Genomic DNA, 16,949 nt, shown 5'->3' with positions numbered 1-16,949 from the left:
CTCAGCTGTGTTTGCTCAGGATCCGGCCGCTGACAAAGACCTTGATCAAACAAGAGGTTTACTCTTTAAGCCACGGCACAATCACAGGCTGCCAACAGTTAACCAACTTATAAAAACTTTATAAGGGTTTTTCTTTTACAGCTGCAAAGTGATTGATTGCTTTTTCTATGCTGGGCTGGGCGTGAACTGTAAATCTAAATGTCACCGTGTCTGAACTCGCCTTGCAGATCTTGTAGACCCTTGTAGAAAACGAGAGATGGCGTGACGAAGCCTCTGGGCACGTACAGGCAATTGTATAAGTGGATTCCACATTTCTCAGACACACCCATGGCCCGTTAACCTTGCTCGCTCGCCGCAGAGTTAAACAAGGACAGGTGTCTCCTCCCAGGCTTAGCAAGCGCTCGCCATCCTTTCCCTCCGCCTCTTCACAAAACTCATACAACAGTATAAAATCAGCCGCTCTCTCTGAGTTTCTCCACTCTCTCCCGAGCATCTGAAGCAGATAGACAGCTTTCACTCTTCAACGCCAACAGTAGGACAATATGTTCTACTCCCAGTCCATTAGCGGTGGTGGCGGCGGCGGCAGCGGCTTCCGGTCCAGCAGCCGATCCATGTATGGAGGATCTGGAGGCTCTGGCGTCAGAATCTCCTCTGGTAGCTCCTCCATGTCCATGTTTGGCGGCGGCGGCGGCGGCGGTGGTGGAGCTGGCTATGGCTTCGGCTCTGGTGGCGGCGGCGGAGCAGGCGCCGGCTTTGGCTTTGGCCTTGGCGCAGGAGGAGGTGGTGGTGGCGGTGCTGGTGGCGGTGGCGGCAGCGGCGCGGACATCTCTGCCAACGAGAAGGCCACCATGCAGAACCTGAACGACCGCCTGGCTTCCTACCTGGACAAGGTGCGCAAGCTGGAGAAAGCCAACGGCGAGCTGGAGCTGAAGATCAGACAGTTCCTGGAGAGCAAGGTTGGCCCGTCGGCCAGAGACTACAGCGCCTTTTACGTCACCATCGCAGAGCTGCAGGGGAAGGTAGGCTCACCTGGGAACCCCCAAAACTGTCTGCATGCAACAACAGGAAGGTGTAGAATAATCCTTAGGGATGGGAATCGGCAGAGGCCCAACAAAATAAAATTATAGATAAGATAAGATAAGATATACTTTATTGTCCCCGAAGGGAAATTTGTCCATTCCGCAGCTTTACAAAGACAACACAAAATACAGAAAATAAGCATCTCTCAACACAAACATGCTTTCATATACTGTACATTAGATAGGTACATATATAATAAGCACATTAACTCCTCCTTTCAGTGGCAGTTTTTAATTGAACAACCCTATCGGCTGCATTCTCAACAATAAGTGTAGCACAGCCCTTGTACAATGAGATATTGCACAACTAACATATAGCCCAACCCCAATAGCCTACGTAATTATTGTGATATTCTGCAATATATTGCAACGTATAACCTTGTTTCCAACATCAAATTATGTCGCCAGAGAAAAACATCTGTTTTATCTGATCAGATGAATGTCTGCGTTTGTTCATCTCATTTCATTTTTAATGCTGCAAAATGAGATTGTCAGGCAGAAAAACTGACAAACTGAGTTTGTTTTAATCCAAATCAAAATGTATCAAAAGCAGCGTAAAGTAGACATCAGTCATTTAGTTCCTCTTTAGGATTATTTTACGGTTTATGTTGGACTTATTTGGGGAATTGGCTCTTTATTTGCCAAGGAACCACTTAACGGTGAATAGAAAGAACTAGGGCTGCAGCTACGATTGTTTTCACCGTGTGATTAATGTGTGGATTGTGTTCTGGATGAATGGATGAGTAGTTTGGTCTCTACAATGTGGATCAGTGTTTCCCAAAGCCCAAGATAACATCCTCAAATGTCTTGTTTCGTCCATAACTCAAAGATATTCAGTTTCCTGTCTCAGAGGAGAGAAGAAACTAGAACATATTCACATTTAATAAGCTGACATCTCACAAGTTTCACTGTTTTTGAAGAAATTACTCAAACTGATTAATTGATTATGTAAATAGTTCCAGATGAATTTAATAGTTGACAACTCATCCATTAATCGTTGCAGCTCTAAACATAATGAAAAACACTTTTGTTTTGTTTGGGGATTTTCAGTGAAATAATTCAAGAACACAAGCTGTGACATAAAGCACATCCAGACAGAACATAAGACGGATAAATAAAGTCGGCACACCAGATAATGTTCCCATGCATAGGTGTAGATGTAGGGGGGGGGGGGGGTGGTGGTGCAGGGGATATGTCCCTATGTCCCTCCTCCCCCCCAATATTTAGAAGAGATGGAATTGTCCCCCTCAAACAAATATGATTGGTTTTGGGAGATTAAGTCCACGTTGGTTGAAAGAAACCCACATTTCTGATATAGAAACTTTTAGAAAATGGGTCAGATTTGACCCGAGAAAGACAGGATATTAGTGAGTCTGTTAAAACAAAGGATGAACATAAAAAGCTGACAGATTTCTTTTCCTCGCCCAGATCCAGGACGCTACCAGGACCAATGGCGGCATCTACCTCTCCATTGACAACGCCAAGCTGGCTGCCGACGACTTCAGGATGAAGTAAGTCGATTCATTCATTCACGAGTCGTCACACTTAGCGTTGATTCATGGTCCTGCGTTGAATCTACGTCGCAGGTAGCCTACATACGCAGGGCAGAAATGAATGCTTTGTTTTCCCTGCAGGTTTGAGAACGAGCTGGCCATGCGTCAGTCGGTGGAGGCCGACATTGCCGGGCTGAGGCGAGTACTGGACGAGCTGACTCTGAGCCGGACCGACCTGGAGATGCAGATCGAGGGTCTGAAGGAGGAACTCATCTTCCTCAAGAAGAACCACGAGGAGGTGAGAGCGCTAAAAGATCTCAGTGAGCCTATCGGGTATTTCAGAGCCGGCCCAACCCCATTTGGTGTGCTAGGCCAGGTTACAGCTAGCCTGGAAATCCAGACCCAAATGCGAAAGATTAAGGGTCTGGCAATGAGTAATGGAAATGGCCCAACTCGAGAGGCGGCACCAAGCATGCATTTGAAAATCTCACTGCACGCAATTGGATAACACTACGACCAATCACAACAAGCCCCATACGGTAGATTAAACTCTTGTCGTATCCGGTCGGCAAAACAGCAAAAACATCCTTCTTGCAAAGGAACGATTTGAGCGCCGTCTTCTGTTTCTCTTTTAGATAAAAAGCCAAGTCTAACTCCTTCATCGTAGCGACCAAAGCCATTTCAAACAACTGGTGTTCATCCGTAGCCATTTTGCAATGTTTACTAATGACATCTGTTTAGCTCGCCTCTGGCCCGCCTACATCAGATACACCGATGTGATTGGTGCAGCTCGGCTACAAGGGCATAGTTAATGAGTGACTCTGAGCAAATTCAAATTGTGCTCTCGCGAGAACTCTGGATTTCCAGGCCAGATTACAGCTGTATTTGTTGCTTTTTTCTGGAAAAAAAATTCGCTCGTTTTTGTCGCTTTTCCCAATGTTATTGTCGGGGTTTTCTGAAATTTTTTGGGGGGTTTTTTTCTCAACGTTTTCTCCGATGTTTTTGTTGTTTTTTTCTTTTCTTATTATCTTGAACTTTTCTTTACTCATTTGGACCACTGGCGCCCCCGAGCATCTGCCTGTACTGCCTACGCCACGGGCCGGCCCTGATTGGGGGTAAATGAAACGTCTCAATAAAGTTAAACAAAAATAGGTTTACATTCAAGATTCTAGCGGTTAAAAGTTTCCTCTGGTTTCACGCGTCTCCTCGGGTTTCACGCGTCTCCTCGGGTTTCACGCGTCTCCTCGGGTTTCACGCGTCTCCTCGGGTTTAATGCGTCTCCTCGGGTTTCACGCGTCTCCTCGGGTTTAATGCGTCTCCTCTGGTTTAATGTGTCTCTGTGTGTTTGTGTGCAGGAGCTGCTGGCGATGCGAACGCAGATGAGCGGCCAGGTGAACGTGGAGGTGGACGCCGCTCCGGCCGTGGACCTCCAGAAGATCATTGAGGAGGTCAGGGAGCACTATGAAAACGTCGCAAACAAGGGCCGCAAAGAATTGGAGGCCTGGTTCCAGTCCAAGGTAAGGACCGCTGAAAAGTCTCAACGATTGTTGGATGGGTTGTGATGAAATGTGGTCGTCTGACTTTTCATCCAGCGCCATCATCATCATCACCTGCAGACGCACCGGGTATAGCTGCCCCCCTTTTTGGTTTGAAAACTCCCATCTAAATATTTTAGGAATAGGGGGAAAAGAAGTAGAATATTTTTAGAAAAAAAAGTCAAATATTTTCAGAAAAGAAAGTTGAATATTCTCAGAGAAAAAGTCTGAATATTTAGATAAAAAGGTGAATATTTTTTGAAAAAAAAGTTGAATATGTAAGAAAAAAAAGACGGAATATTTAAAGAGAAACGTCTGAATATTTGAAAAACATTTTTTAGAACCCATTTATATCCAGTGTGAACGCCGCCTGCTGTTTCTCTCTACAGTCAGAATCGCTGAACAAAGAAGTCGCCGTCAGCACAGAAACGCTCCACTCGTCCAAATCAGAGATCACGGAGCTCAAGCGAACGCTGCAGGGCCTGGAGATCGAGCTACAGTCGCAGCTCAGCATGGTGAGAAAGTAACTAAGTACACTTACTCCAGTACTGTCCTTCAGTCCAAATGTTGAGGTACTTGTACTTTACTTGAGTCTTTTCTTTTCATGCCCCTTTCTACTTCTACTCCGCTACATTTCAGAGAGAAATATTGGACTTTTTACTCCACTACATTCATCTGTTACAGCTTTAGTTACTAGTTACTTTAGTTACTCCGCTACATTCATCTGTTCCAGCTTTAGTTACTAGTTACTTTAGTTACTCCGCTACATTCATCTGTTCCAGCTTTAGTTACTAGTTACTTTAGTTACTCCGCTACATTCATCTGTTCCAGCTTTAGTTACTAGTTACTTTAGTTACTCCACTACATTCATCTGTTACAGCTTTAGTTACTAGTTACTTTACACATTCAGATTTCTGCACACAAAACACATGTAGTTTATTCTCTTTTTCTTTACTTTTAATACTTCAACCACATTTTCCTGATGATGCTAACAGACTTTTATTGTAGTAACATTTTCACTGCAGGACTTTTACAGTAACAGAGTATTTTAACTGCAGTGAAGGATCAGAATACTTCTTCCAGCGCTGTTAAAGTGTCTCTTTGTGCGGCCGTGAATCCTCTCTCCTGCAGAAAGGGTCGTTGGAGTCGACTCTGGCCGAGACGCAGGGCCGCTACGCCATGCAGCTGAACGGGTACCAGATGCAGGTGAGCGGTCTGGAGCAGCAGCTGGTGTCGCTGCGGGCCGACCTGGAGCGACAGGGACAGGAGTACCAGATGCTGCTGGACATCAAGACCAGACTGGAGATGGAGATCGCCGAGTACAGGAGGCTGCTGGACGGAGAGGGCGGAGGCGGCGGCAGCGGCAGGTGAGAGAAGCAAAGGGTTGATTCCTGTTTGAAAAAGAAAAGGAAACAGAGTTATTTTAACTTTACGGAACTTCACGAACGTAACCTTCAGGAAGTGAAGTAGGCCTAATGTCTGATTTAAATTGATGAAGAGAGTGGCAGCAGGTAGTTTAAACTACTTAGGCTACATCTACATCGCTACGTTTTGGTAGCTCCACTAGAAGAACTATTAAGAGCCATAACGTTCACATTTTGTTGCCTTAACTTAACCATATCTCCACCGAAACGACCAGCAGCTGGCGGTGCTCTGTATAGGATTGAGCATCGAGAACCGATTCCTACTTGGAATCGGTTCAAAAATTATGATTCCAGTAGAATCGTTTATTTGTTGGAATCATTTGGAGGATTTGGTTTCAAATCCGATCATCGCTTCCTTACTACTACTACTCCTTACTACTTTTTTGTTTCCGTAGTGGCCAGGCGCTTGTTGTTTTGCAGCGTTGGAGCTCAGTAAGCAGTGTTCTAGTGTGGCTTTATTTTACATTGAAAAAGCCCGGTAAAACTGCAAACCACCATTGAATCAAAATAAAACTTTCCTCTTATTTGTGAAAATAAGCATGTGACCCGTTTCAACTCCACCCCTCAAAGAATTGGAATCGAGAATCGATAAGAACCGGAGTCGAAAGGAAGAATCGGAATTGAATCAGAATTGTTAAAATCCAAACGATGCCCAACCCTAGCTCTGTACCAGGATCACAGTCACCTATTCTCGGGTAACCGAACCACCAACTACCGCTGATACGACGGAGCACCATGCGGAGCACCGTAGCCGGCGTCGCAGAGCTCTGTAGCGGCTAAACATCTACTAACTGCTGCTGATACGGCCGAGCTTTGACGGAGGTCTTTAACAGCGTAAACAACAAGCAACTGTCTCTCTCGGCGCACGGTGCTCGTAGCCGGCCACTGTAGCCGAAGTCACGTGACCAGCCGGCGTTCTCCTTTTGTACGATATCTTACGCTTTAGTGTGCATACATTTTCGTACGATATCATACGGAGCAGTTTATGAGAATGCATTGTGTTATGAATAAAAACCTGACTGTGGTGTTTGTTCCTCTCTCTCCTGCAGCGTCGCCATTTCCAGCTCCACCGCCACCACCCAAAAGACCACCCAAAAAACCTCCAAAACCAAAGTGATCACGGTCGTAGAGGAGATCGTGGACGGGAAGGTGGTGAGCTCGTCCTCCGAGACCATCGAGTAAACCCTGGGAGCTCCAGCAGACAGAAACACGCAAATAAACACAATAAAAGTCTGCCAAGGTGCTACAAAATAAAACGCCGTCTGTTGCGTCTTCTGTTCAAACTCAAGTGTCTGATGCCTACCATACACTAGACCAGAGATCTTTAACAGTAGTCACTGCAAGGGGGCCTGCAAAAGTTTTTTCAAAAATGAAAATGTCTAAACATAATTCCCACGTATTATTAGCAAATATACTGGCCTACACATTCAAAAATGGAGGTACGAGACAAAAACATATCTGTACTTACAGGTACACTATTTGACATATATTGACCTTAAGAGTACAGTATTGTTTTTTAGGAGGCCAGAACTGGACCTTTGGACTAATTTGAGGGTAAACAATGAAAGAGAAGGGTACATGATTGTGTTTTTAAAAGGGAACCTCTCCTGTGACAAGCATTAGGTTCTCAATGGTACTTCTATTTCTGAGTGTGTACAGCATCGACAAACCGAAAACACTTCCCTTAAATTCATCAAGAGTCCAAAGTTATGCTCTGAAATATCAACACTTTTTTACAAGTGTCTTTTTAAAAGGGTATCTCTCCTGCGACAAGCATCTGTACCCTTTAAGGTACACAACGGTACTTCTGTTTTTGTGTGTGTATAGGTAAGGTAGTCACTAAGAAGATGAAGTTAATCCTAAAGATTCACTGTGCCACATAAAAAATGATTTATATAATCATGCCAACAATTAATAATAGCTTAGTATTCTATGCACTAAAAGGTATAACGGCTTTAAGGCCCTCTACACGTTATTGTAGGCCCAGTTTAATATGCAACTTAATTTTATACAATATATGTAGTAGGGGGTCCCTGCTCCGTCTCTCTTTCAGTTAAGGGGTCCTTGACTTAAAAAACATTAAAGACCTGTGCTGTAGAAGACTGAACAGACTTTGAAAAGACTACAGTCTGACACCATCTCACATCTAACGTTAAAGACTGTCATAATATGTAAAGACTGCGGATCTTGCAGGGTCACACATTGCAAGACTACAACTAGATTCGCTTTATAAAATGTAATCAAGCTAGCTAGCTACCACTAGCGTTAGCTGGTAACTTTAAGGGAAAGTCTGCAGATGTTCTGTTCTGCCGTACATGCAGATGAATGTCTCCAGTACCCGGAGGTCTGTGTTTATTTGCCGGTAAAGCTACCGTTGGATGACTCGCTTCAGAAGGGTTAAAATCAGAAACTTTCCCTCTTTAGCGTTTAGCTTAGCGCGGCACCATAGCAACCATAAACAACACCGGCATTAGCCGTTTGCTGCTTCCTGTTTGGTGCTGGAGGGAGAGCACCCATTGGCTGTTGATGATGCACGTGTGGTCAGCCCTATGTTCCCACATGTCTAAGAATTATTTTTTCACTGAAAATTAGGCCCAATGTTCCCACATTTCTAAGATCTTTCTTAAAATTAGGCCCTATGTTAGGGTTAGGTTTGGGTTAAAACGCAACGCCCGGGATGGGCACTGCAAGGGGCACGGGCACAAGAGGACCACTGGTGTGAATAAAACACTTAAAAACCTCCTTAGAAAACCAAGTTTGGTTATATAAAAGCTGTTTAAAAGAAAGCCAGATATTAAAAGCAGGTTAAAAGAACCACTGGACAGGACGGACAGCAGGAGCATAAAACTTAAATAAAAGGTCACCTCCACACCTGCTCTGGCCTCTATTTTATTTTTTTAAAATATTTTATTTTATATATTTTTTATATATATGTGAAAATAAGTTATGAAAATAAATGCCCCGGCGTCGCAATACAAAAATTCTATCCCAATCTATCTCCACATTAAAAGGACTGAAAACATTTAAAAAGAATGAAAAAGGAAATGTGGGAACATAGGGCCTAAGTTTGGAAAAAGATCTTAGAAATGTGGGAACTGTAGACATAGGGCCTAATTTAGAAAACAATCTTAGAAATGTGAGAACATAGGCACGCTCACATTCATGTGATTTAACTTCACTTCCAAGACTCAAAACTGAACGTCCAGACGGAGAAAGACTGACAGGGACTGAGTTTTATGACCTTACATCAAACGATTGATTTCATTATGGACTTTCATTTTATTTATTTTTTTATTTCATTATTTCATCATGGACTCAGGATTTCATTCTGATATTGGAAAATAGTCCGCAACGATCAAATAACTTAGTAAGTTGGTGTAAGGTCGTCATTAGGTGTCTAAAGTTGCAGTTGACCTAACTTGACTGGGTTTAAAGAACATAACGACATTTGATTCAAATCATCAATATATAGATATATAGATACCAATTCATAAAACCCTGAGATGGATCTTTTTAAGAGTCTCTGTTTCAAAGCCAGAGTGATGATTGGTATCATATGAAACTAGACGATCTAAGGAACCCATGTCATGATATATAATAACTCTCCAAAGTTAGACAAAACCTTGCAGATTGAAAAAAGAAAAGCACTTGTACAATGTTTTCTGTCTCTATGTAACAGCATTTGGGGCCATTGTTTTCGTGATTAACAATTTTTAAGGGTCCAAGCCCGAGGGGGCTGGGAACCTGTGTATGCAAGACAACGCAGTTCCCAGTACCAGCGGAGCTGGGAACCCTATTGTAAGCGATATAGGGTTAGATTATTCTTATTCTTCTTATTCTTATTTTTCCATAGCTAAAACTTGCTGCAGCCTAAACCGTAAATGCTAAGGGGTTGTATTTTTTTCAGGACTGGTCCAGAACCCTGCAAGGACCTTGGACACAAAAATTTACACAATTCTGCAACTAGGTGGCGCTATAGCAGAACAATTAGTTTGGCCCTATAACTCCCAAACTGTACGTCGCACATTTAAAAACCTTATATCCACGTGTTCCCTGGATTCAGCTGAAATGCTATCAATGCAAAAATTGAGATTATTGTTCGACATGACGCTCTGAGGCTTTGTACCAAATTTAGTAAAGATCGGCCATTAACGGAGGTAGATGGGTTTTGGCCGATAACTCAAATGTAAATGGGAAATTTGCTATTGCAATTTACTACAGACCTTTCAGCTTGCACGTTGCGATATTTCCTGATGTTTGCCTCGCTGCCCTCGCTTTGGGTTCTACTTTCGCATGCTGCACCGGGGCGGCTTGGACCCCCATCAGTGCAATTCTAGTCATTTTTATTTTTTAACCACATACAACTCCCAACATGAACATATACCCCCCTTCGTCACCACCACCCACCCAGACAAAAATCAAGAAAAGATGACACAGTAACTACAATATTCAAGATCATTCAACAAAATAGTTAAAAAAAAGACAATAAACCAAATAAACATATGTATAAATGACAACACCATAAGCCCATCATACACATCTCTCCCCAGCACAGAGCTTCTTAAGAGCCCTCCAGAAAGTTCAGATACTTTCCCCATTTTCTAGTATGGACATCCAATCTGGCAAACCGTTTATATGACATTTTTCAAACGCCACCACCCTAGCCATCTCACAAGCCCATTCCTGGATTGAAGGCGGCACCACTTCATTCTTCCATCCTCTTAAAATAATCTGTCTGGCTATCATTAAACTAGTCTGGACCCAGCGCTTTGGGGTCATAAATTAACGACAAGAGTAATATGTTTAATAATTATCCAACAAACTCTTTCATCTAAATCAAAATGTAATGAAAACAATGGGAATTTGCAACCCTATATGGCCCATATGGTCGTTTATCTGGGCTACGGCGGTCTGTCACAAACACAGAAGAAGAACACACAGAAACTGACACTCCAATAAAACTCTTCCGTCCATAAACCTGCAGTCAGTCACAGTTAATCTTCCACTTTAAAAGCAGTCTCGCGTTTATTTACTATATACATTAACACTGTGGATGTTTTTAAGGACGCACCTTAAGACGTCTTGGCACACGTATGTAGGACATAATAGAACATCTGAAACGATGTAAGGTCATAAAAGTACTTGTTTACCAAGACAATATTTTACTGTAGTACTCAATACATACACGCTTTGTGACGTTATTTAATCTGATGAAAGCAAAATACAAATATTAGACCTTTGTGAATGAAATTTAAGACTTTCTAAAGAAATTCAAGACTTTTAAGGCCTTATTTTTCTAAATATTATATTTAAGACATTTTTAAGACCCCACGGGAACCCTGAATAATACATTACAGGTCCCTGCTTTACTTTCATTTTATTTACATGTGTGTTTTTATATATATATATATTTTAGGGCTGTCAAACGATTAAAATGTTTTAATCGCGATTAATCGCTGAATGTCTAGAGTAGATTAGATTAATAGATTAATCGCATATTTTATCACATGATTAAAATTCTATTATTTTGCATTTCAGAACAGTTTTTAAGTTCATATTACAATCGAAAGCCATTCTTACCAGAGGATCTTGATTGGGAATCAAATGAATGCAAAGAAAGTTACTTTATGAACTTGATTTTAAGATTTGTAATTATTTATTTACTGTAAACAAAAGAACAATGTGTGAATCTGTCATTATTGCACAATTCCTCCAAGTACCTAACTAAAAAACTAAAGATCCCTATCCTTACCAGAGTCAATATAGTGTTTAGTAACTCCTAAATAATGTTGATTTCTCACTGACGTCCAGTGATCAGCGGTTAATGAGACTCCGTGAGATTTCTCCGTGTGGTATGTGTATGGTGAAACTACTGTCTCCCTCGACGGCAACGAGACAGGTCAACCGTAGTACGTCTTTAAGACTGGAGTCCTCTACGATGCTGACAGGTCTGCAGTTAGTTGCCACCCGTTTAGCCCGCTAGCAGGTAGCATCAAGTTAACTGTACTACTATGCTTAACTCCGTAGGTAGAAGCTCAAGCTTGACGTGCTTCAGTGATATTTTAAGTCGGCTTTACGCAACGTGCATATGGCTTTGACTTGTCTACGAGCCGTACGGGAGTTTTGGAAAATAAAAAGCTCCATTCAGAGTTATTGCTGCTGTCTTTCTCCATCATGCCTGCAGCCTGCAAACAACAGCAGGATGTGTTAGGAGGAAGTGGAAGCTTGATGATAAGTAACGGTGCTGCAAAGGGTCAAAATAGTAGCCTGTTAGGCACAACACCAAGCTGAGTGAAGTGTAAAATAAATTAATAAATGCCGGCATGCGATTAATGCGATTAAAAAAAATGAATCGCGTCGCGTTGGCCCTTAATCGCATCACGATTAACGCGTTAACGCTGACAGCCCTAATATATATATATATATATAAATAAATGTATATATATATTTTTCTGTTTATCTGATTTCAGGGGTTTCAATTTGTGTCTCAACTTGTTTCTACTTGAATCGTGTTGTATTTCCACTACATCTACAAAAACATATGTATACAAGCATGAAACACACATATATACATGTGTGTTTCATGCTTGTATACATATGTTTTTGTCTTTGTGAAGCAATTTGATGCAAACTTGTTTGCTTTTAAAGTGCTATATATGAATGAAATATACTTAAACATTAAAGGGGAACTGTGGGGACGTCCTCTGGAGATTTGCCTGCGCCGATCCCAGTTTGAAACAGCGGCGCATAAAAAAAAACACACACCGGCTGATTTTACTGTCAAAGTGAGGACCGAGAGAAGCAGCAGCAGAATCATTCCTAACCTGCGTCTTATTTAACCAAACCTAAGATTATAATTTAGAAACTGCAACTACTGATTATCTTCATGGTGGATTAATGTGTGGATTTTTCTTTTGGATGAATGGATTAGTTGTCTGCTCTCTAAAAGAAAATTATGAAAAATGTGGATCAGTGTTTACCAAAATGCCCAAGATGACATCCTCAAATGTCTTGTTTTGTCCACAACTCAAAGATATTCAGTTTACTGTCACAGAGGAGAGAAGAAACTAGAACATATTCATATTTAACAAGCTGACATCAAAGTAGTTGGCAACTCTAAATTAAATAAACATAAATGATATTACTACTTTTATGACTTTTCAAGGCTCGGACATTTTTATTTTGAAATTCCATGACTTTTCCAGGTTTTCATGACCATAGGAAGGAAGTAGGCTATGCAAAGATCAAAATCACTGATGCACCATGGGGGATGTAGTGTACACAGGCAGGTTTATTTATATTTGGCTAGAAAGCAAACAACACAGTGTACAAATCCAGGGGCCTGTTGCACAAAACCAGGATAAGGGATTAATCCGGGATATTCAAGTTATCCTGGATGAATTTAGCTTTGACTTGGTTGCACAAAAGCAGGTTGAATTAAACCCAGCCAAGTAACCATGGAGATTTATTCTTTGCAGCTAGCCTGCTCCAGAGCGGGCTAACAGCCGGGCTAACAGCCGGGCTAACAGCCGTGTTAAATCAGCTGCTGCTCCGATCCGAAATAAACGTGTTTAACAGTTATTCTGTTGTCTTCTGAATGTGTTCTGCTTTATTTTTATTAACATGCATTACTTGTCACTATTGCTGTCACAAGTTTGACATGAAATGAAATGAATTAGGATAACAAGGATAGAAAGTACAATTGTAAGCAGTTACAAGTAGAAGTTTGCAGGTTTAAAACAACATTTCTAAATTATTCAAAAGGCACAAGTGACTTGATTTTTAAGAAAGTGCTGTAATTTGTTCCAGGAGTCATGTGCACTAAAGTTAAAAGCAGTTTTTCCAACTTCAGATCGAGCTCGTGGAACAGGAAGTAAAAGCCAGTCAGCAGAGCGACTCTGATGACGTTCCTCTGAGTGACAGACAGGTTCTGTAAGGTAGTATGGTAGTTTTCTAATAAAAGCCTAATAGATAAAGGGACACCAGCAAGTTTTGTGTCTCTCTTGGAGAGAAGACCACCCAACACGTTCATTAGAAATACAATGATATGTACCACAGACATGATCAGTTATGAATCTCTAGGCAGAGTTATAGACTGAGTCCAGAGATTTAACAGGTTAAAGAGGGTACGACCATATTTACCGCCGCACATTGCCCATTCTATTTCAGAATTAATATACACACATATCCATATATTTGATTCAATATGACCATGCTATACATTGTTAGATCGGTTAGGTTCTCCGCAATTCAGTTCCTTTTCCGTAAATCATAAGCACCAGAGCATGATTCATTCAGATTTACTGGAATGATAAACAACAGAAACCTACCTGGGAGTCCATTCCTCCATTATTTATATTCCTGTAGTCCGAAAGTGTCCACCGAAAAGAATCCAAAGGGTTTCTCATAAAAAGTAACCCAAAGTTGTGATTATTGTTGTGTGTTGTCGCTAACTGTCTACTAAAGTTCAGAAACCGAACTTGTTCTGAGTAAAATAAAACGTTCTCCTTTTCCTGCACCGTGTTTTTTGGTGTGACTGTTTTTGTTAGTTTGCTGCCTACAAAATGAAAGTATTCCCACCGTTTTCTGTTTAGTTTTTACCCCGGGACAGCCTCTGAAATAAAAGCAAGTGGACGGCCTCCATCTTGTCTCTGGCAGCCATGTTAGAGAGAGCTGTCATTGGTTATTAACAATTCAAACATGACGACTGTAGCCAATCAAATTCCCTTTCCAACAAGAGCTAATGCTGCGTTCATAGACAGCGGAAAAACATTTTTCCGAGTGAAAACGTCATCATTCACGTCCCTTCCTGTGGGAATCAGAGGTGGAAAACTCCACGAACCGAGTTTCCCAGTTGGTGACGCATTTGCTGACGTTTGATGTAGGCGACTTTGGTTCACTGAACATATTTCAATGACGATAAATTTTATATAAATTAATAAGTTTATTGTGGACAAATGCCTCTGCCAAAAAACATACACAGACATAACATGTTTCAAATTATTCATAAATAGGCCCATGTATAAAAAAACAACACCTTATCCGTGTCCTTTCCCGTTCATTGTCCTGCAGGTAACACAAACAAACACCTGAGGCCTGTACTACGAATCAAGATCAACATGCCCTGGATTTCTTTCAGTTACCTGGCTTCATTAACCCTAACAACCGCGGTCCTGCAAAACCTGTGTCACGACGCTGGTTATCAACTAGTTCAGTCAACTCAGTTTTTTCCAATCTAGAGACGCGCGCGTTCACATAAAAGGGGCGGTGATCACGCCGTATGTCCAATCGCAAACATGGACAAAAAACAAGAGCTGCATATTTCACTCAGGAGGAGCACACAATAATCCTACAAACTTATCAGGAATTTAAACACATAATACAGGCTAAAAGCAACACAGTCGCTGCTGCCAAAGCAAGGAGGGAAAGCTGGCAGAAAATAGCAGATGCTGTAAATGCGTAAGTTACATGACTTATTGATATAACTGTCACAGGAGAAAGATATGACCATAACTACACTTGTGCATTCCTAACTTTAACTTATGTTGCTGTATTATTTTAGTTGCAACCCTGGCAGTGGCAAACGATTGTGGGAGCAAATAAAAATAAAATATAAAAACATAATTCAAACCGGTAAGTAGCAGTAGGAATACTTGCACATATTTTAAGGCCAACAAGTACAAGGCTAAATTGCGGGATCAGTCCCTTTTGTAGGATATTAGTATACAAAGGGCCTATAGAACAATGAAATTGCGTGCAGCTAACAGGAAGAAAAATGAGGCAAAGAAGACTGGAGGGGGCCCTCCCCCACAGGACTTCACTGCTGCTGAAGAGCTGGCCCTCTCCAGCAATCAGGGTCGGCCCCTGATGGAAGGAGTGGAAGGGGGCATTTCTTCTGACCCTGGTGGCAGCAGCTCACAGACCCAGGCATATGTACAGGGTATGTGTCAAGTAATCTATGTTACCATGTTCATTCAACAATTCGTTATGAGTATTGTAGGAGTGAAATGTATTACTGTGCTCTGCAGTGACAGGAGATACAGTGGTGTTGCTGCCACCACCACCACCACCACCCACTGTCGTCCCACTGTGCCATACAGAGGTAACAGTGAAACTAATAGTCATACACCAGTATGTATGCCATATGTGGTTGCTGAATATTGATCAAATAGGCCATTTATTTCCTCAGGTGGCGGTCCTAGATGATGAAACTGTGTCTGCCTGCTCAGAGAGCGCTTTGGGGGTACACTTGAATACTTTTACCACTTGCAACACAGATGGTGAGAGTGGGTGAATGTGTGGCTGTGATTGAAGTGTCTGTAATGACTTGCTAATGGTGGTGGTCTGAACATGAGACACAAGTCCTTAAAGTGCTCATTTCAAATATGACTCAGTTGATTAAATTGCTATGGTGTTAAACTCAGCAGGAACAGGAAGAGGAGGAGGAACATATTCCACCCCCTGAGCCTAGGGCCTCCACATCAAGGCCAAGACAAAGACACGTGGTAAGCAATGGACATTAAATCACAGTAGTCAAATGGACACCTTCAACTTCCTCCGAGTGTGCCTTGCAAAGGGACAATGTTCTTTTATTTGTTTCGTATTTTGGGGAGACACCCCAGTGAATAGGGATAACATATCAACATGAAACCTCCCCAGTTGATAACTAATATTAGGTCAACTATTGTTTTCATTACTAGTTTCCTGTAAATGTATGTTTAAATGAGCAAATTATAAATTAAGTTGTAAAATATGATTACATTTGTAGGATGGAAATCAGAACATTTGAATAAGACTGAATGAAAATCATTTTATCAACATATTAGAATCCAAAGTTTTTACACTGGGCACTTTGGATATCTCCTTTTTACCACTCCATTAATCAGAATATGGTGGCAACAGCCATTAAAGAACATCCGTATAGCTCAAATGCTATGGAACCAAAATAGCCCAACTGAACATGTTTTAGTCTCCCCTTAAAGAAAAAACTGCTCTGTAATAGCCTCTCCCACGGCCCTGCCTGTAGGGTAGTCAATGGTGATGGGGTCTACCACATCTGGGGGTTGCTGGCTGACAGGTGGGGCTCTCTCCTTTCTTATTGTGGCCACACTGTGGAGCACGACACAGGCTGTCACAATTTGACAAGCCCGGTCTGGGGCCACTCGAAGGCCACGCAGGCAGTTGAAGGTTGCTTTGATTATGCCAAAGGTCATTTCGATCCTGACCCTTGTTCTGCTGAGTGCCACATTAAAAGCATTCTGTGGCCCTGTGTTTGGGTCAGGATAGGGGGTTATCAGAAAGGGCTGGCAGGCGTACCCTCGGTTCCCTACCAGCAATTCACTGAAGAGCCCTGAAGATGAAAATTGATATTAGCATTATCAGTATTACAAAATGCAACATATTACTTGCAATTGCTAT

At 41.8% G+C, this 16,949-nt stretch overlaps 1 protein-coding gene across 1 annotated transcript; it reads left to right on the top strand.

Moving 5' to 3' along the window:
* Positions 1-445: 445 nt before the first annotated feature.
* On the top strand, positions 446-6,787 carry LOC144530385 (keratin, type I cytoskeletal 13-like). Its single transcript, XM_078269940.1, has 7 exons — positions 446-1,019; positions 2,508-2,590; positions 2,714-2,870; positions 3,928-4,089; positions 4,497-4,622; positions 5,239-5,474; positions 6,581-6,787. Exons 1-7 carry the CDS (start codon positions 543-545, stop codon positions 6,711-6,713), a joined length of 1,374 nt encoding a protein of 457 aa, XP_078126066.1. The 5' UTR covers positions 446-542; the 3' UTR covers positions 6,714-6,787.
* The last annotated feature ends 10,162 nt before the right edge of the window (positions 6,788-16,949 follow it).

This window comes from Sander vitreus, chromosome 15, assembly GCF_031162955.1.
Source record: "Sander vitreus isolate 19-12246 chromosome 15, sanVit1, whole genome shotgun sequence".
Classification (NCBI taxonomy): domain Eukaryota; kingdom Metazoa; phylum Chordata; class Actinopteri; order Perciformes; family Percidae; genus Sander; species Sander vitreus.
The sequence above is the reverse complement of the archived record's forward strand: the minus strand, read 5'-3'. Positions and strand labels throughout refer to the sequence as shown.